Source organism: Piliocolobus tephrosceles, chromosome 2 (genome assembly GCF_002776525.5).
Source record: "Piliocolobus tephrosceles isolate RC106 chromosome 2, ASM277652v3, whole genome shotgun sequence".
Lineage (NCBI taxonomy): Eukaryota > Metazoa > Chordata > Mammalia > Primates > Cercopithecidae > Piliocolobus > Piliocolobus tephrosceles.
In genome coordinates this window covers 39,045,883-39,064,690 of record NC_045435.1, presented here as the reverse complement: position 1 = coordinate 39,064,690, position 18,808 = coordinate 39,045,883, and the positions used below count along the sequence as shown (strand labels likewise).

At 48.7% G+C, this 18,808-nt stretch overlaps 1 protein-coding gene across 3 annotated transcripts in view; it reads left to right on the top strand.

Moving 5' to 3' along the window:
- The window catches only part of SEMA5B (semaphorin 5B), a 120,647-nt gene that overhangs the window by 72,618 nt on the left and 29,221 nt on the right, over positions 1-18,808 (top strand). For 2 of the 3 annotated variants that reach the window (XR_002732115.2, XM_023214794.2), the window contains 3 exons: positions 7,829-8,032; positions 12,980-13,079; positions 16,985-17,030. Coding sequence is in view for 2 of the 3 variants with exons in the window: in XM_023214794.2 (XP_023070562.1) it covers positions 7,879-8,032; positions 12,980-13,079; positions 16,985-17,030 (300 nt within the window). In the remaining variant the exon portion in view is untranslated. Of the gene's footprint in view, positions 1-7,828; positions 8,033-12,979; positions 13,080-16,984; positions 17,031-18,808 lie in introns of those variants that run through there. The other variant, XM_023214790.2, reaches the window with a different exon arrangement.

Here is an 18,808-nt window from a genome sequence, read left to right as displayed (position 1 = left end):
TTAGAGTGACCCCAAACCCAGGACCCACAGGGAACTGGGACAGCAGCGTGAGAGAAGGCAAGAGGAGCTCTGGCCAAAGATTTGGGAAAATGCTTTCTTGGCTGCTGAAGATTTCCCAAAATAGCAGGAGTCTGCTGGTGCTGCATCTCCCCTCCCCTGCTCCTAGAGCACTCTGCCCCAGCTCCAGTGCCAAACAGGCCTGAGGCAGGGCAAGGCACGGGCCTTCTGTGCCCCCTTGCCCATCCAGACTCCGGGCCACGGGTTGCTGTCTCTGCTCACTGGAGACATGTCTCCTCTCCTCTTTTAGACTGTAAGCTCCTTGAAGGCAAGGACCATGCTTTTGTCTTGTGAACCTCCCTCCTCCCCACTTTCTCATCTATACAGGGCCCAGTACATAACAGGTGTTCAGTAAATGCTCAGTGAAGTATTGTATAAATGAATGAACAGATACTTAGGTAACTAGTGGAATATGTTTTACATATACTAGTAAACTAATATGAGTTGGATTTCATAAAGAGCCTACTCGGTACCAGACTTAGTTCTGGGTGTATCAAAGCATTCTCTCTAAGCAAGAAGCTATTAACCTTATTTCACAGGTGATGAAACCAAGGTTTGCAACCAGGTAGGGCAGCCTCCCAAGCTCAGGGCTTTCTATGATACTATACATATTATCATAGAATTGTATAGGATAATTGGATTGGCTATGCACTGCTGGTGGGGAATTCTGGGACTATTTTAACATCAAATCAGACAGACGTGTTAGAAATAGAAGTTTCTGTTTGTCTTGGGAGTATTTGGTTGTATGTATGAGAAACCAAACTGTATGGGATATGAATTATATTTAGTTAATATAATTGAGATGTGAAAAGCAAGGACTTAAACTAGTTAGGAGTGTATTATTTGCTAATAATAATAATAATAATAATAGCACTTATACAATGCCTACTTTGTGGCAGATGCTGTTCTAGGCCTGTTAGACAAAAATAACTTATTTCATCTCCACAACAGCTGTGAGCTGGGTGTTATTATTCTCCCCATTTTGCAGAGAAGGAAACAAGAGACATAGCAAGCATAGGAAAGGAGTCTGGAGGTAGACAGAACGGAGTTGGTTCCATTTTCAGCGTCCCAGGTTCCACCTACCTCAGCATATGGCTAAAGGTCACGTCCTTTGTTTCTTTAGAGACAGGGTCTAAAAAGAAAAAAGAAGAAGAAGAAGAAGAAGAGAAGATGACTACTCAAGTAGGCTCAACACCTGTAATCCCAGCACTTTAGGAGGTCAAGGTGATAGGATGGCTTGAGTCCAGGAGTTTGAGACCAGCCAGAGCAAGATAGTGGACTCTGTTTCTACAAAAAAAAAAAAAAAAAAAAATTTTAAATTTAAAAAATTGCCAGGCCTGGTGGTATGTGCCTGTAGTCCCAGCTACTCTGGAGGCTGAGGAGGGAGGATTGCTTGAGCCTGGGAGGTTGAGGCTGCAGTGAGCTGTGATCATTCCACTGCACTCCAGCCTAGGTGGCAAAGTGAGACCCTGTCTAAAAAAAAAAAAAAAAAAAAAAAAAAATGACCACCCCATAGGGTCCATATTTATCTGTTCCAGTTTCCTCTACAAAGACTGACCTGATCTGCTTTGCCATCCTTAGCATATGGCTAAAGGTCATTTACCAGCTGCAGATGGCTACTGTGGCACCATTCCTCCTATCTGCCAACCACTCTGGAAAAAGGGAAGCCCTCTTAGAACACATCCCTCTAAGCCCCACTGACAGCCTCCTCATGCATCTCATGGGCCACCTCTGCCTGAAAGACTAGGGAGTTTTGAGCAGGGCAGGTTGCCTCCTGCTGTCATGAAGCCGAGGCTCCTTTAGAAAGGAGGAAGGCGAGGACAGACGTAGGAGGCAACGCCTGTCGGCAACTCCTAGTCTGATACAACTCCAATGGGATTAAGTAAAAAAGGGAAATTTTATTACAAGGATCTGGGAGTGGGGGTGGCTCATGGAAGTAGAACGTATTTAAACCTTAGGAAAGGGCTGGAACTGGGAACTGGAAAGCTGTCAGCACGCCTCTGTCTCCTGTCACTTGTCTTTGCCTTCAGATTGTCCTCAGCTCACATGGCAGGTAGCAGATAACCACCCCACGGTGGGCACAGAGGCTCATGCCTATAATCCCAGCATTTTGGGAGGCTGAGGGATTACTTGAGGCCAGCAGTTTGAGGTTACAGTGAGCTATGGTCATGCTGCTGCATTCCACCCTGGTTGAAAGCAGAGTGATATCCTGTCTCATTAAAAAAACAAAAAACAAAACAAACAAACAAAAAAACAGAAGAATATGACCAGGGCCCACATTTACATATTCCAGTTTCCTCTACAAAGACTGACTTGACCTTGGGGGTTCACACACCCACATTGCTGTGGGAGAGACCTGATTTGTTTGTTCTGATCACATGACCATCCTGGTACAAGCAGCTACGGCTGGGATGCGGACCCCATGGTACATATGAGGCTGCTGGGGCGTACCCCTTTGACCACAAATGGAGGGGAGATGATTGCCATAGATGGGTAATTCTTGGGAGTTGGGAAGTCACCTCCCAAGTCTAGAACTCTCCTCGAAAAGTCAGACCCCAAACATTTCCAGTGATATGGGAACCGACCACTCTTCTTTTTTCAGTGTGATACCTGCAGTTGTGCTGAAATTTGCAAAGCTGCAGGCATAGACTCCTTGCTCTTGCCTCACCTGGAGGGAAGGTAACTGAGTAGAGGAGATCCCAGATCTAGGCCCTGCTCCATCCCTTCCCCACCCGTCACGTCCTGTCCTTCCCTTCTCTCCTGAAACAGCAGACAGACATGCTGTGCTGGGCCCCAGGTGGACACAGTAATATTAATCTGCAATTACTGATTCAAGAGGGACTTGGAGGACATATTTACATACGAATGGAACTTCTGCTGCAGAACTTAGGTACCTTAAGTCCTAGGGTTCAGGGTAGGAGAAGGGGCCCGGGATATGCTCCTAATTCCGACCCCTGGAACTTGGGATCTGGCCACATAGAGGGCCAGGCCTGGGGCTCTGAAGATGGTGGTCAGACCTGGGGCAGGGAGGCAGAGAGGCCTGGGAAGGGAGCACAGGTCAGTGGGAGGGTGGGAAATAGTGAGGGGAGAGGAGGGCAATTGTCCTGGCATCCTGGATGTTCTTAGGGGCTGACAGGAGAAAAGCCCCAGCTAAGGGCTAAAAAGCTGCTATTTGCATATGCATTGAGTATCCCTAATGAGGTGTTCTATCTGTCAGGGTCCCCCCAGGAAACAGATGACACACTCACTTGGGGTAATTCGAGGGCAGTTTAATAAAGGAACTGTTTACAAAGGTGTAGGCAGGGGGTTTGGGAACCATATGGGGTAACTCCCTGTGCAGTACCCAGGGGCTGGTAAGCAAGGAGGTGGCACCACCCCTAGTTCTGAAGGGAGGACAGAGGGAGCGATTTCCTTCTGAAGCCTGGAAGCAGAGGAGCTCTGGTCTGTCGAGGGATGCAGCTGTGCTCACTCTACTGCCTTCTCCTCCCTCTGTTGGCCAAACCCAAGCAGGGCCTTCTTGGATGCAGTTCTCCCACATCTGTCTACCTCCCAGGCGCAGAGCAGGGAGGAGGTGCAGGCAGAGGGCATCCAGCGTAAGTGTCAGAGGGCAAAAGGAAATGCTGCAGTCCCTGTTCCTCTCTCCCAGAGCACCAGAATAACTCATGCTAGTTGATCACTGTCTGCCAGGTACTGCTCTAGGTCTTTTAAAGGTAATAACCCCTTTCATCCTCACAACTGCTAAAGAAGTTGATATTGTTATTATCATCCCCAGTTTGGAGAAACTAAGGCAGAGAGAGTGTTTTTCCCAGAGTCACACAGCTAGCAAGGAGGAGGGCTAGGACTGGGCCTCAGGTTGTCTTGCTCCAGAGATTTGGCCTTGCCCTTTGAATCCCTCTTCCCCAGTCCTGCGGCCTTGTTTGAGGGGCCAGGGGTCAATGCCAGGAAAATGGGTTGGTGGGCTCCAAGGATGGGCAGGAGAGCCAAATCCCATGCCACAGGACGGACCCAGGCTAGCACTTAGGAAAAACTCCATGTGAGTGACAGTGTGAAAAATCACTTCAGGGAGTAAAGTAGGTTTGGAGCAAATCTCCCTCCCAGAGGGTCTCTGCTAAGAGGAATGGTCAGGCTCTTCTGGGGAGGAGTAAAGTATGAATGAATTTGAGCCTGAGGATAAGGGGATCAAAAAGGTGCTGTGGGTCCTAATTCCCTGTGGGGTGCAGACCAGGGAGGGAGTGGGGGGAGAAGGGGCCAGTTGGGTGCACTGGCTTCATCCTGTTATTTCCTTGGAGGCATGCAACCATTCAGTGATGGGTATTATTCCATTTCACACACATGTGAAGAAACTTAGGCAGGAAAAAAGTAATTCTACTGTGATTTTCCAGACCTGGAGTAAGGTAGTGGCAGTAGGAAGGGAAGAGAGAGGAAGGGTTGGGGCAAACGTCTTGGAGCAGGAAGGAGCCCCCGCCCTCTAGTCCTCCAGTTTCGACCCTGGGAGCTGCTCATCAGAATCACCTGGGAATTCCATACCTGCCAGCCCAGGACTCTGCTCCCTCAGGGGGATGATTCTAATTCACCCCAGCTCCTGGTCAGGGATCTCCAATCTAGTTCAACCTTTCATTTCATTGCTGAAGAAAGTGACACCAAGGAGTTCACTCTGGGTTAGAGACCTTTGAGGGATGTAGGATCAGCGGGGCTTGGTGACATGTTGGATGGACTAGGGAAGGAGAGAGGAGGTGGAAGGGACTCAGATGTGACAAGTCAGACAAATGTTACGGTTTTCCAGGAGTTTTAGTGAACCCAAATTAGTTTTTTTAAAGTTTCTTAAATCTAAAAACTTTATTGAGTGGCCAATATGTTTACCTGGTCACAAATGAAAATAATATAAAAAGGTATTTACTGAGAAGCCTTGATTCCCATTTTGCTACTTAAAGATAACCTACTAAAATTAGTTTTGGTTTATTTTTCTAGTGTATAGCAATGCTATTATAAACATATATAAATACATATGTTCTTATTTTTACCCTCTTATTTTCACAAAAGGTACCATGCTATTAAGCTGTTCTGCACCTTGCTTTTTTCACTTTTTTGATATGGATATTCTTCCATATCAAAGCCTAGAAGAAGCCTGGCAGCAGGACAAGATGACCCCTCCACTTACAACAGAGCATGCCCCTCTAGCCATGCATGATGGTGCATGCCTGTGGTCCCAACCACTAGGGAGGCTGAGCTGGGAGGATCGCTTGAGCCCAGGAGGTCAAGACTGCAGTGAGCCATGATAGTGCCACTGCATTCCAACCTGGGCGACAGAACAAGACCCTGTCTCTCTAAAAATTATGTAACATAAATAGAGAAAATCTTCATACTTTTTAACAGCTGCATAATATTCCATTGTGAAGATACACCCTAGTTTATTTGCGCAATCTCCTGTGTCTGAACATTTGGTTGTTTCCTGCCTTTCTGTTCTTTCAAAGAATGGCACAATGAACAATCTCATACGTAAGTCACTTTGCACATGTGCAGGTGCCTCTGTGGTCTGTTTTTGCCCTCAACTATCTGTGAAGAGGCGGGTTTGATTTTTCGATTTATAATCTGTCACAGATGGATACTTACATACAATTCAATAAAAGTGAATTACTAGAGAAATGAATTGAAATAAAACATGCAATATACAAGCCTGAATATTTTGTTATTAGATTCAATACACATAAAATTACTCTGTCAAATTATTGTAAAGATTTTTAAACACTGACTCTCAGATCTCTGCATTTCTGTGACTGTGGAGTTGTTCCAGTGTGTGAATCAACACTGGTTTGTGGAACACACTTCAAGGAGCACGAGTGTAGACACAAAGAATTACGTTGCTAGGTCAAGGGGTAAATACATGGGTAGTTTCGCCAGATATTGCCAGGATCACCCCACAGGGATTTACCATCTTGCACACCCCAACCCCCACAGCAGTATATGGTAGTGGCCCTCTCCTCACTGCTTCACGGAAAGACTGCAGCATCTAACTTGAATTTTTGCTAAACTGATAGATGAGAAGTGGTATCTCAGTCTATGTTTTAACTTGTGTTGCTCTTATTATGAGTGAGGATAATTGTCATTCATATTTTAAGCTCCTGTTTATATTTATATTCTTTGCCTATTTTTCTACTGGATTGTTAGTCTTTTCCTTCCTGATTCCTAGAAGTTCTATAATCGCTCGATGAATTCATCTTGCTTGCTGTCCAGAAAAGCTGATGCATTGAGAACAGCAGGTTTTTGCAATAGAGAAAGAACTTAATAGATGCAAAGCCATCTAAGCAGAAAGACAGGAGTTTATCATTATTCAAAGCAGCCTCCCCCAAAATTCAGGTTAAGGCTTTTAAAGGATAGTTTGGGAAGCAGTGGGGCTAGGGAGTGGAGAGTACTGATTGGTTAGGTCGTGGATGAAATCATAGGGAGTTGAAGCCTGTCTTCTTGTGCTGAGTTCAGTTCCTGGGTATGGGGGCCACAAGGTCAGATGAACCAGTTTATCAGTCTGGATGATGGCACCAGCAGATTCAATAGAATACAGGGTCTGAAAAAATACCTAGAACACCAATCTCAGGTTTTACAATAATGTTATCTATAGGAGCAATGATTAATCTTGTGACATCTGGCTGAATGACTCCTGAGCCATATTGTCTTATCCTGTGGCTAATTTGTTAGTATTACAAAGGAGGTGTGATCCCCAAGCAAGGAGGGGGTTTGCTTTGGGAAGGGGCTGTAATCTTCTCTGCTTCAAAGTTAAACTGTAAACTGAATTCCTTCCACAGTTAGCTTGGCCTAGGCTTAGGAATGAGCAAGGGCAACTTGCAGGCTAGAAGCAAGATGGAGTCTGTTAGGTCAGGTTTCCTGCACTGTCATACTTTTTGCAAAGGCAGTTTCAGTTCTTTATATATTAGGAATATTAGTCTGTTGTTTGTGATATGAATTGCAAACATGTCTTTCTAGTTTGTCATTTTCCTTATGATTTTGATGGATTTTTAAAAAAATTTTTATTTATTTATTTATTTTTAATTTTTTGTTTTAATTTTTATTTTTAGTAGAGAAAGGGTTTCCCCATGTTGGTCAAGCTGATCTTGAACTCCCGACCTCAGGTGATCCGCCCCCCTCAGCCTCCCAAAGTGCTGGGATTACAGGCGTGAGCCACTGCGCCTGGCCTGATTGATGTTGTTTTTGGGGAGGGGAGGGGGAAGTGCAGGTGTTTGCGATTTTAATGTAGTCAAATGTATCAATCTTTTCTTTGATGGCTTCTGGATTTTGAGCCATGGTTTCTCACGCCAAGGTGTAAACGATCCTGCCTGAATTTTCTTCTAGTATTTTTATGATTTTTATCCTTAACATTGAAATCTTTTGTCTATTTGAATTTTTTCCTAGTATATAAAGTATGAGTTATGGATCCAGATTTATCTTTATACAAATAGCTACCCATAGCCTCAGCTCCATTTATTAAAATCCCTAAGATACTACCTTTATCATTAAAACTAATTTTAAACCATTTGGGATCATAAATAGAAAAGGCACTGTAATTTGTCAGTTTTGTACAGAATGCTATTACAAGGGAAATTAGCTTTCAGGGAATGATCTATATCTTTGCATTTACTAGAGCAGAGCAAACTCTGAGTAACATAAATACAACAGAAATTTATTTTCAAATCCTGTGGGGGCACTGATAACCACAAGGAAATTGAGGGAAGTGGGCCCAGATGGAGGGAGCACTTGGTGAGACTTAGTGTTTACTTTACAGGTCTTCTCCCCTGTCTGCCTCCCGGAGCTAGGACTGCAGAGGGGCCCACCATGGTGCTTGCAGGCCCCCTGGCTGTCTCGCTGTTGCTGCCCAGCCTCACACTGCTGGTGTCCCACCTCTCCAACTCCCAGGATGTCCCCAGTGAGCCCAGCAGTGAGCAGCAGCTGTGCGCCCTGAGCGAGCACCCCACCGTGGCCTTTGAAGGTAAGAGCTGCTTCCCACTTGGCCCTGTCTTGCAATGGCCGTGTCCTGAAGGACTTAGGTCAGACCTTGGCAGGATGTTTCTGGCTGTTGGATGTCCTTGGGATGTTCATTAACAGGTCCCGGGGTCCTGAGACTCTTCCTCTGGTGCTGGATGTTTTAAGAAGGATGGGCAGCAATGGGCTGGAGGGGTCTAATTTTTGTCTCTCGGTAATTGATTCAGGCCCTTCATGCATGCCAACCTGGGGGAAGGGGAGTCTTTTGCTAGAAAAGGAAGTTGTGGATGCCCTGGGTGGAGGTAGCCAGGGGTTTCAGCATGACTCACGCATTAGGAGGTACCTGGAGATCTCTGGAAAGCTTCCTTCTGCTCTAAGGGGCTGCAGGGATCCCCCTCTTTAGGGTCTTGGGAAACCTCAGTGCAAGGGCCCTGGTGACTCATAACTCCTTCTGTTTGTCAAGGGAGGGTATGAGAATGTGCTACTAAAGTGTTTCCCAAACTGTGATCTGTAAATCACTGGACATATTCCAAGGGGTCTGTAAACTCTTGATAAGAGTTTCTAAAATTAGTATATACATTCTAATACTTGCTAAAAAACAAAACACAAATACCAGAGCATCCCAGACATTCTCTCACGACCTGTTACCCAGTTTGGGTGGGTCCTGGTTGTGTTACAGTCACATTAGTACTTCATGAACCACCACCTACTTGGCAGCTCACACTGGCATCTGCAGATGCAGTCTCAGGAGTCCCTAGGCTCTTAAGTTTGATTGACACTGGCCGGTTTCCTTCTCATAGTAACCCTGTTGGGGAGGCAGTGCAAGGAGATTGTCACTGCCTTTTACAGATGGGAAGCCTAGGCGTGGCGGCTTGTCAGAGCCAGTCCTCAGTGCTGGGCTCCTGACTCCACGTGCAGTGCTCTGTCCACTGCCCACTGCAGAGCGATCAGGTGCTCTACCCTCCGGTGGCCCATACGGGAGGACATGCAGAGCCCCATCCTGCAGGAGTGGGTGGGGCACGATGGAACCCGATTGGAAAAATCAACCAATGAGGCCTAGGATTTGAGGGGTGGGAGAGGCAGTATGTATGAGAGTCTGGGGGTGTTGAGGAAGGGTGGGATTCCCAGCTGTGGGCTGGTTCCTCTCAGGGAGGAAGGTTTCCAGCTGTCTTCTCGGCACTGTCTTGTTTGAGCTGGGATCCAAGGCTTTGAAGGCTTACGTGGATTCAAGTAAATTAACAATGTCCTAAGCCTGCAAAACGCGTGCACACCCTCAGACTTCTGATGGCTCCTGCAGTGCTGGTGGCTGTCACTGAAGAGGACAGAGGGGGACAGAAGGAGTAGATTCTTAGGGCTACCCTCCTCACATTGGGGCGCCTGTGGCAGCTCCTAATGAAACATTTCCTCCCAGGGGCTTTGCTGGGGGCACTGTTGGCCTGGCTGAGTCTGGGGGCAGGGACATGGAAGGAAAGCCGGGGAATCCCTGTCCCCCGATCAGGCAGGTCTCCATGTGTGCAAATTAGATTGGGGGAGGAAGTCAGAGAGGTGGGAGATACCTTCCTTGTGTGCCTGGGGTCCTTGAGACCATTTAGGATCCTCAGGTATGAACTGAATGAATCTGACTTCTCACCCCACCCTCCTACAGAATGAAGGAATGCCCTCCTCCCCTTCCGCATTCGGACAGCTTTGAGTTTTCCTATCCATTTGCCGAGTTTGTATTGGGCCCTGCTTTGTGCCAGGTACAGAAGGGGATGCTGTGGGGCCTTGGAGGTGAACAGAAGTTTCCTTTGTGTACCTAATGATCTTGTATTGTTGGTTAAAAGTCACTGCCTTTGGTCCCTCAGCCCAGCTGGTACTGGTTCTGGTCTTGGACCAGGACTGGTTCTCTTGTGTTCCTACATCCCTTAGCACGGCTGAGCACACAGTAGGGACTCAGTTCACATTGGGCAAAGGACTGTGCTCTGGGATGCTGTGCTCAGGAGAAGTTGCCCTAATCAAGGACAGCACCAACCCCAGCCTCCAAGCCCCCTAGGATGTTACACTTCCTTTCTGACCAATCTGTAGGCTGCCAGCTTGTAACTGTGAGTTTCCCTCTCCCCTGACACCTGACTGAGCTGTGAATAACCCCTAAACACCCTAGAGGAGCTGCCAGTCGCAGAAACTGACTGCTGTTTTTCTGTTGTGTAAGGTTAAATTTTCTCCTGTGGGTTTCTCTTAGGGAGGGCCAAGCTGTGTTTCTCTTCAGCCTGCATTTTCTCTCATTTGCCAGTGTTACCTTTCCAGGCAGCAGGAGAAGCCAGCCTGGACTTAACACTGGCGGTGGTTAATCCACAAGGTGGGTAATTGAATTGACTATAATTAAAATCACAGGCGCGTCATGGAGAATGTCATTTTTCTCTTAAAGTCACCATCCAAAGCCTTTGCCATACACAGAGCTCAGAACGTGCTTGGTGTTTTAAAGACAGCCTTCCCTCTGGTCCCCTTGGCCTGTTTAATACAAGCAGTCTGGTTCCCTTCCCAAGGCTCCCCCAGGATCCCCGTGCTATGCCCGGCCCCTTCTGTCCCCACTTCCCCCATCCCCCTTGCCCATGTTGGTCGGGGCTATGGGAGAGGGACTGAAACTGGAAGGGGCCACCACCCTCCATGCCTCCACTCCTACCTCCCCATTTTTATCCCAGCTTCTACCCTGTTTCCTCTTCTTTTCCCCTCCTCCCCAAGAAAGGGCCTAAGTGAAGACTGAGCTGGGAAGTCCCCAGAAGGAGTATCCACTGCAGACCCATCATGCCACCTCCTCCTTCATTCAGCTGCCTACATCTGGAATACCCTTGTTGAAAGGGAAGGAGGGAATTAAGGTGTAACCTGTTTGCTGCTGTTAGGGAGCACCCAGTCTCACAGGGACAGAGAAGACCCCGCCCTACACATACAGAAAATATTTGACCACATTCAAAGTAACAATAACATACAATGTGAATGGAATGAAAAGGATAGAGAGAATGTGGAACAAAATAAGATCAGGGTGGAGAGGCTATAATCCAGGAAGGCTTCCTGGAAGAGGAGGACCCTTGGTTTCATTTCTAAGGTAATATAATATTTATCCAGGATACCTGAGAGGTCAGCTAAAAACCTAACCCACCAGACTCCAGATCCACTTCTTAGCCTATATTGCCCAAAGACCATCGTGACTACATGACAATTCTTGCCAACCTATAATCACCTGCTGGGGGCAAAGGCAGGCCCAAGGGGTTTGCTTCATTTTGCTGCAGAATTTCTTTCTTCTTCTTTTTTTAATCATGCCTATCACAGTTTTCTGAAAAACATCCAACTCGCAAAACCTTCAGTTCTCCAGGGAGCGATTAAGTGTTTGCCTGTCGTGCAGAAATGAAGGGCTGCTTTTACTCTGTAGTGGAGGGATAATGAGCAATGATTTATTTCCCTTGGATTACACACACAGTCTCCCTCCCTCCCTCTCTCTCTCTCTCTCTCTCCCCCCACCCCCACCCCCACCTCCCGGCCGGAGCGCCCCGCCCTTGTGTGAGTCATTTGCTAAGGCACTATGGGGAGAAAGCACAGTGCCTCCCATTACCCCGGAATCTTTACCACCATCGACATGAAAGTCCCTCTGCTCCATGGCTCTCTCCTTACTGGTGCCAGTTACCACCCATCCATGGGTCATGCATAGGCTGAGGGAGAGCTATCAGGAGGCTGTGAACCAAGGAGGGAGAAGTGTGTCTCCAGCAGGAGGGAAACAGAGAGAGCTAGCACTTTCTAAGCAGGCCCTCCCAGACCACTCTCCATCCGCCCAGAGGCTGTGAGGTCTCCTCTCTGCCCACCCAATCCCTTTGAAAGGCCTTGATTGGGAACAACCTTCCTTAGAGGCAGGGTGGACACTAAGTGCCCAATCTCTGCACCTCCCCCCTCTGCAGAATCTTGTCTGAAAATCCAATTCCCCTCATACAAGGAGGGATTGAGGATTATTCATATATTCGTTCAAACACTGCTAGGTGTTGAACTGAGACTGGAGATCTAGGAAGCAAAGTCTTTCTTGGCCCCCAGGGCAAACTACCAGGCTAGACACACAGTGTGGCAGTAAAGTAGAAAACTATGGGAGCCCTTACCCCTGGCTTGGAGCAGTCAGGGAAGGCTTCTTGGAGGAAGTAGGGATGGGGGTGAACAGGAATTGTTCCATCGAGGGAGAACAGAAGCACAAAGGTTTGCAGGCTCTTGTGGGATGGACTTGGGGGAGTATGAAGTGTTCATTTAGTGTGGCTGGGGTGGAGAGTTTAGGGAATGTAAAAGGTGAAGCATCATTCTTTCAGCGGATCAGTAAATAATCACTGCGCCAGGCACTGGACTTGGGAGGACAGCGGACCAGAACCCAAGGGCCTTCGCAAGAGTTGGACTTTTCCTGGGGGTGGTTGGGAGCCGTGGATGGGTTCTGGGCTGGGGAGTGACATGACCACATTTGCATTTGAGAACAAGCGCTCTGGTTGCTTTGTGGGAAAGTGACTAAAGGGGCAGGCGTGGAAACCAGGCTGGTTAGGAGGCTGTTGGCACTGCTCCAGACAAGAGCTAGTCGTGGCTTGGATAGGGGTGGGATACAGTGGGAAAACAGTGGATGGATTTCAGAGGCAGTTTAGAGGTAGAACAGGCAGGATTTGCCAGTGTACTCATGCGGCTAGTGAGGGTCTGCGGGAAGTCAAGGGTGAGTATAGATATCCCTTCATGCCTCTGCAGGGAGGGTAATGCCCTCCTCTGAGCTAAGGAATGTGGCAGAACAGTGACTACAACACCCACTCCCAAGTCCCTGGGGCCACAGAGGTGGGCAGGTGGCACCAGGTCTCCTGGGTGGCACTGCCCCACTTCCCCCCGATTTTCACCCTTCTGTGGTCTGCTGCGGTGCAGTTGGGAGCCCCTGGCCCAACAGTAACCGCAGTGTTGCCTCTCCCTTCACCAGATCTGCAGCCATGGGTCTCTAACTTCACCTACCCTGGAGCCCGGGATTTCTCCCAGCTCGCCTTGGACCCCTCCAGGAACCAGCTCATTGTGGGAGCCAGGTAACAAGGGGCAGAAGGGTGGGGGCCGGAAGTGCAGGGGCTTGGAGCTGGGTGGAGAGAATAGTATTCAGGATGAACTCACCTGGGCAGACCCATGTGCTGGGCCCCGTCCTCTCTGCTGGGCCCCCTCCATGTGGATGTCTGTCCCCCACAGAAGGAAGCGTGTTTTGGCTGGGTGGGGGTGCGGGTGACTCTTGACTTCGCAATCTCAGCCAGCTGCAGCCTCTGTGGTTGGCAGTTAGTGAGGGCAGGGATGCCTGCTGACCACCTCCTGCCCGGTCCCTGCCTGGTCCCTGCTCGGCTGCCAGAATGGCTTTCTGGGCCAGTTCCCTGGGAGCTCCATGCAGAGAAGGTGCCCAGGAGCCCCCTGCCGGTCAGCCGGCGGCCTGCACCTGGGACGGCTGGGTAGGGGTAGAACCTTTCCAGAAGGACCTCACCTGCCTGTGGCCTGACTTCTTAGTCCACTGTTCAGATCCAATATCCAACAGATAGTACTCGCCGGGGGAACCTGTGGAGACTTTCAGGGTGGACTAGGAGGAGCTCATTCCTCATGAAACCACAGACCACTGGCTCTGGTAGGGAGGGGGCTTAGAGAGGGCCGATTCCAGAGGGTCTCACGGTGCAGTCCCTGGCCCAGCAGCACCTGAGAATGTGTTGGAAATGCAGATTCTTGAGTCTTTCTCAGACCTCTTGAGTCAGAAACTCTGGGAAGAAGCAACCTGTGTTTTAGCAACCCTTCTAGGTGGCCTGATCACACTCAAGTTTGAGAATCTCTGGTGTCGTCCAACTGTCCTCATTTAAAACAGGCGGTAGCAGAGGCCCTGAGAGGGGAAGGTGACCTTCCCAGCATCACATAGCATGGTGACAACAGGGTGTGGGCACGAGAGCCAGGTCTCCTTAACCCAGGCCTAGAGTTTCTCTGCAGGTCTGTCTGTGTCATCGCCTGGGACTGCACTATTTTTCAGCTCTGCAGCCCAGAAGTTCTGACTCAGTGGGTGTGGGGTTGGGGAGAGGGTAGCCACTGGGTTGGGCACTTCTGGGCCACGCTGTAGCTGACCATCCTTGCCCTGGAGCTTTCCTTAGTGTCTCCACCCCTTCATTTGCTGTATGAAAATGAGGCAAGTCAGGAACAGAGCTCTGGATTAGGTATGGATGAGCTGGGTTCCCGTCCTGGGGGATCTTGACCTTGGAGCCTCAGTTTCCTCATCTGTAAAGTCTGGGTTACTGTGCCACCAATCTTACAGGGCTGCTGTGAAGCTGGGCCTGAAAGCATTTTCCTTTTAATTTTTTAATTTTTAAATTAACTATTTTGTCTTATGGTAGGACATTCAAAAGGTACAAAGGGGTATATGGTGAAAAGCAGGGCCACCCCCTCAAACCAGCAGGACCCCCAACTGAAGGTGCACCCAGTCCATATGCAAGTATACAAGAGGATGGACTTTATTTTCCCAGCAAAGAGAGTAATTGTTTTACTCTCTATTTTGAGATGATTGTAGATTTACACACAGTTGTAAGAAATAATAGAGAGAGATCCCATATACCTTTCACCCAGTTTCCCCCAAGGCTAACATCTTGCATTACTGTAGGACAACATTACAATCAGGAAACTGGCCTTGATGTGATCCTTCAACCTAATTCTGATTTCTCCCGTTTTACATGTGTACTTTAACAAACCTCTATGGTAGCATCTGAAGATTCTGCTCTGAGCCTTGTGAAAGCATTTCGAAAGCTGCCATTTATTCCGCACTGGCCATGTGCCAGGCATGTGCTATATATGTAGTAAGTCAGTTATTGCATGTAGTAAATCACACATGTGTTTAATCTAATACATGTAGTAAATTATGCCTGCAGTAAATCATTGAATCTTCACAAGTGGGTGAACCCAGGAAGTGGGTTCTATGTACCCCCATTTTATGGACCAGGAAACTGAAGCTTGGAGAGGTTAGGTTACCCTGTGACTGTGGTCACACTGTTCTTCCTGATCTGCTCTGCGGCTTCCCCAGAAGGTGGTTATGTTTTCTGTCTGGAGGCTTCCCACACACAGATGGAGGGACACTTTTTCCTGCATCCTTGAGCCTGGCTATGCCCTCAGATGGACGAGAAAATCAATTCTAGACCTGGTCCCTCAGGCTTCTTAGAACCAACATAGCGGGTCCTTGGCCACTTTCTTTTCCTGTCTCCAGCTCATTTTCCTTCCTCCTTTTCTTCTGCCTGATATTGTCTTCCCTTCTTCTTGACCCCTGGACCTCTGGAATTCAGGCTAGGGAAATTTTATATTCATTTATAACCCTCCTTGTTCCACAAGGGATTTAGGGTGGGTCAGGCTACAGAGATTTCTCTCTGTTCTCATATTCCAGCTCCCAGGAGAGCTGACTGCGATGTTGTGATGAATGATTTTTGATGGGATAAAAATGAATAAAGTGATGCAATGTTTCCCCTAATTTGTTAAAGCTGTGAGCAGATGCCTGTGTTACCTGAGCAGGCAGCTGGGGCACAGCCATAAGCTGGAGCTCATCTGTTCCCAGCCCAGGAGGGTGGGACGGGGAGAGCTCTGCTAAGGACTTGGGGAGGGGGTTGGGGAAGGACAGCAGAGGCCTGGAGCCAAGGTCACCCAGGAGGCCCCCCCAGCCCCAGGACAGCAAAGAAGCTGAGTGGGACCTGGGCCTGGAGCCAGAGCTGGGAAGAGAAGCCTCTCGGCCTGCGGCGTCTCCTTCCGGCTCTGGATTCCTTCAACACGGGCCCCTCTTTCTCTTTCTGGCCCACTCCACAGCCTTTCCCCTCATTTCCCTTCCAGCTGAGGTAGGCCAGAACGTTCTAAAGTCTTTATTCCTAAAAAGTTTAGGAACCGAAATAGGAATAGCCAGAAGAAGACAGAAGAACCAAAGCAAGAAAATTGTTGAGGAAACCAAGACTTTACATCTGTTCAACATGAACAGAGCCTTTTAATGTGCATCACACCATTCCTCTGTCTCCACAGTCCTGTGAAATAAGAAAGACAGCCATTCACTTCCCCATTGTACAAATGCAGGCACTGAGGCTCTCAGAAGGTGGCAGGTGGCTGAGCTGGAATTCTCCCTGTCTGTGCACAGTGGCCTTCTGGCTCCAGCGTCCATGCAAAGAAATTGCAGCAGTGGCTGACACTTATGATACTCCAAAAGTATCTGATATCATTATTACTAGTAGTAGTATCCTCTTTATTACTGAAGGTGAAAACGGCTTGAGGTAGGTGAGCCTGGAAGCCCTGTGCAGGCTGGACTGTGGGGAGAAGGATGGTGAGGTGGTGGATGGGGTCGTTTGGGCTAGAGGAGAGAGGGTGGTCCAGAGAGGTGGCCACAGAAAGGTCAGACCCGGAGTCACTGACTGCTGGAGAGACTGCAGGAGATGAACAAACAAACCGGACTCAGGACCCTGGGACGTGGAGCCAGGAGAGATGGCTGGCCTGTGTGAGGAGGGGTGGGTCAGGGTGGCGGGCCGGGGTAGGAGGAAGCTGGCTGTCTGCATCCCTGTAAGAGTGCTGTGAGGCTTTACGTTTAACAGCCTCCATGTTTGGAAAAGGTGGGGTCAAGGGGTTCCTCCCTGAGCCAGCTGAGTTGACTGGGGGCAGAGACAACATGGGACTTGGAGGAAAGTCTGGGTTTGAATCCTGACTCCTTCACTTACTATCTTGGTGACTTGGGCCATTTACCCACCTTGCTTCATCATCTGTAACATGGAGCTTCCTGGATTTCCTCCCAGGGTTGTGTGAAGATTAAGTGAGCAAATGGAGGTAAAGCTCTCCTTGGGGGTTGACCCTAGGCAATCAGCACCCAGTCCTGGCATCCCAGGAGGCCCGAGCCAGGAAGCTGCTCCCTGGGTCCTGCCTGCAGAACCAGCGTCACTTAGGATGTCTGTTTCCATTTTCACAGGAACTACCTCTTCAGACTCAGCCTTGCCAATGTCTCTCTTCTTCAGGTACGATTGCTTTCTTCCCTTCCCTTCTTGTAATTTCCCCTATTCCAGAGCCCAAGGCAGGGCAACGCAAGTGGCGCCATTCAGAATTCAGCCTCTAAAGTTGAAAACAGGAGCCACTTGTTCTTTTCACTGGCCATGGACTCAGACTCTAGCTATCAGGGTCACTGCAGGGAATGTATGTGGAGGCGGGGTGTGGCTCACATAAACACAGAGGCATACAGGACTCTTGCATCATGCAGCAAGGCTGCTAATGAGGAAGGGAGGAAAAGAACACCAGGCTGGGGTGCCCAACTGTCCCTGACTGAGAATGCAGAACTTCCAGTGCAAAAACTGGGACAATACTGGGCAAACTGGATTGGTTGGTTATTGTAGGTCCCCAACCTGGATCCACCGGAGGGTCTCTGAGTTCAGGCCTCCATGGAAAGAGTGTTCCTAGTTCCTTTCCTAGCCCAGTCTGAAGGATCCCGTTCTAACTCAGCATTTTCTCTGAGCTGTGATTGATTTATTATCTGCTGCCAGGAAGGACTTCCCAAGCATAATTCCCTAAGTGCTCCGAGAGGCGTTTTAATGGGACTCCGTGATCCAGAACATTTATCCCAGATTGAGAAACAGATGCCAAACCATCTTTGCAGAGGCTGAATATTGTAGAGAAAGGAAGGCCATCTCTTCTTCTTCAATGAGGGGAGAGCCTCAATTCTCATGTCTAGGAGACATGTTCTGGTCTCCCAATGATTAAGCATTCATTGAGCACTTACTGTGTACCAGAACTCAACTAGGGGCCACGGGACTATAAGAAATGCAGAGTCTCTGGCCTTCAGGAAAATATGATGAGTGACTAACCTAATCAGAAGTTAGAACTTAATCATGTGCTGGGCTGTTTGGTATAGAGTTTCACTGCCACAGGGGAGACCTTCTTGGGAAGCTGGTATGACATTCTGGCCACACCTGGGTCCACACACCCAGGGGCGTTGCAGCTCTTGGCTGGTTGCTAGAGGGGAGGTATAAGGAAGCAGAAAATGTGTGCCCATTGGAAGGGAAGGGTTGGGAGGAACTAAGGCAAATTGAAAGAAAGTGCCATTCATCTGTCCATCTGTCCATCTATCTGTCCATCTGTCCTTCTATCCATACCTTTACTAGCCAGCCTGCCCATCCATCCATCCATCAATTCACCCACCCAATAAACATTTGTTGAATAACTACTGAAGGCCAGTCTTATCCTAGGCATGGTACAAGGCATTTGAGTTCCAAAGTGAATCAGGCCTGGTACCTTGCCGCAAGGAATATGCACATAAGAGATCACATATGATTCCCTTGAGGGGCTATGCAGCGTATTCCTGGGATCTGGGCTGGAGCGAGGCAGGGGATGTTCCCCAGAAGCAGCATCTTGTGGCCTGTCAGCTCAGTCACAGGCAGCCAGTCCAGAGCCTAGTTTCCAATTGGCAGGAAAGAAAGCCAAGATGCCAAACTCAGCAGGTCGGGGCCTGGGGGAAGCCAGTGCAGAGGAGGTTCAAAGTGGGCGGGAGGAAGTGGACCCAGGGGGCCCACCCTGAGCTCCAGGCAGCTGGCTTTTTATTTGGTTCCTGTGGTGTGCAGATGAAGGCCTTCTGGGAGTGTAATGTGGCTGAAGGGAGGAAGAGAAATAGATACACAGAAATAAAAGCAAGGCTGTTAAAGACTCTGCGCTTGATGACTGAATTCTGGGGTTTGGTTCATCCAGGTCAGTGTTGACCCTGGTGTCAGCCTGGGGCAGGTATCTTATGGCAGCCCATAGCTCAGGC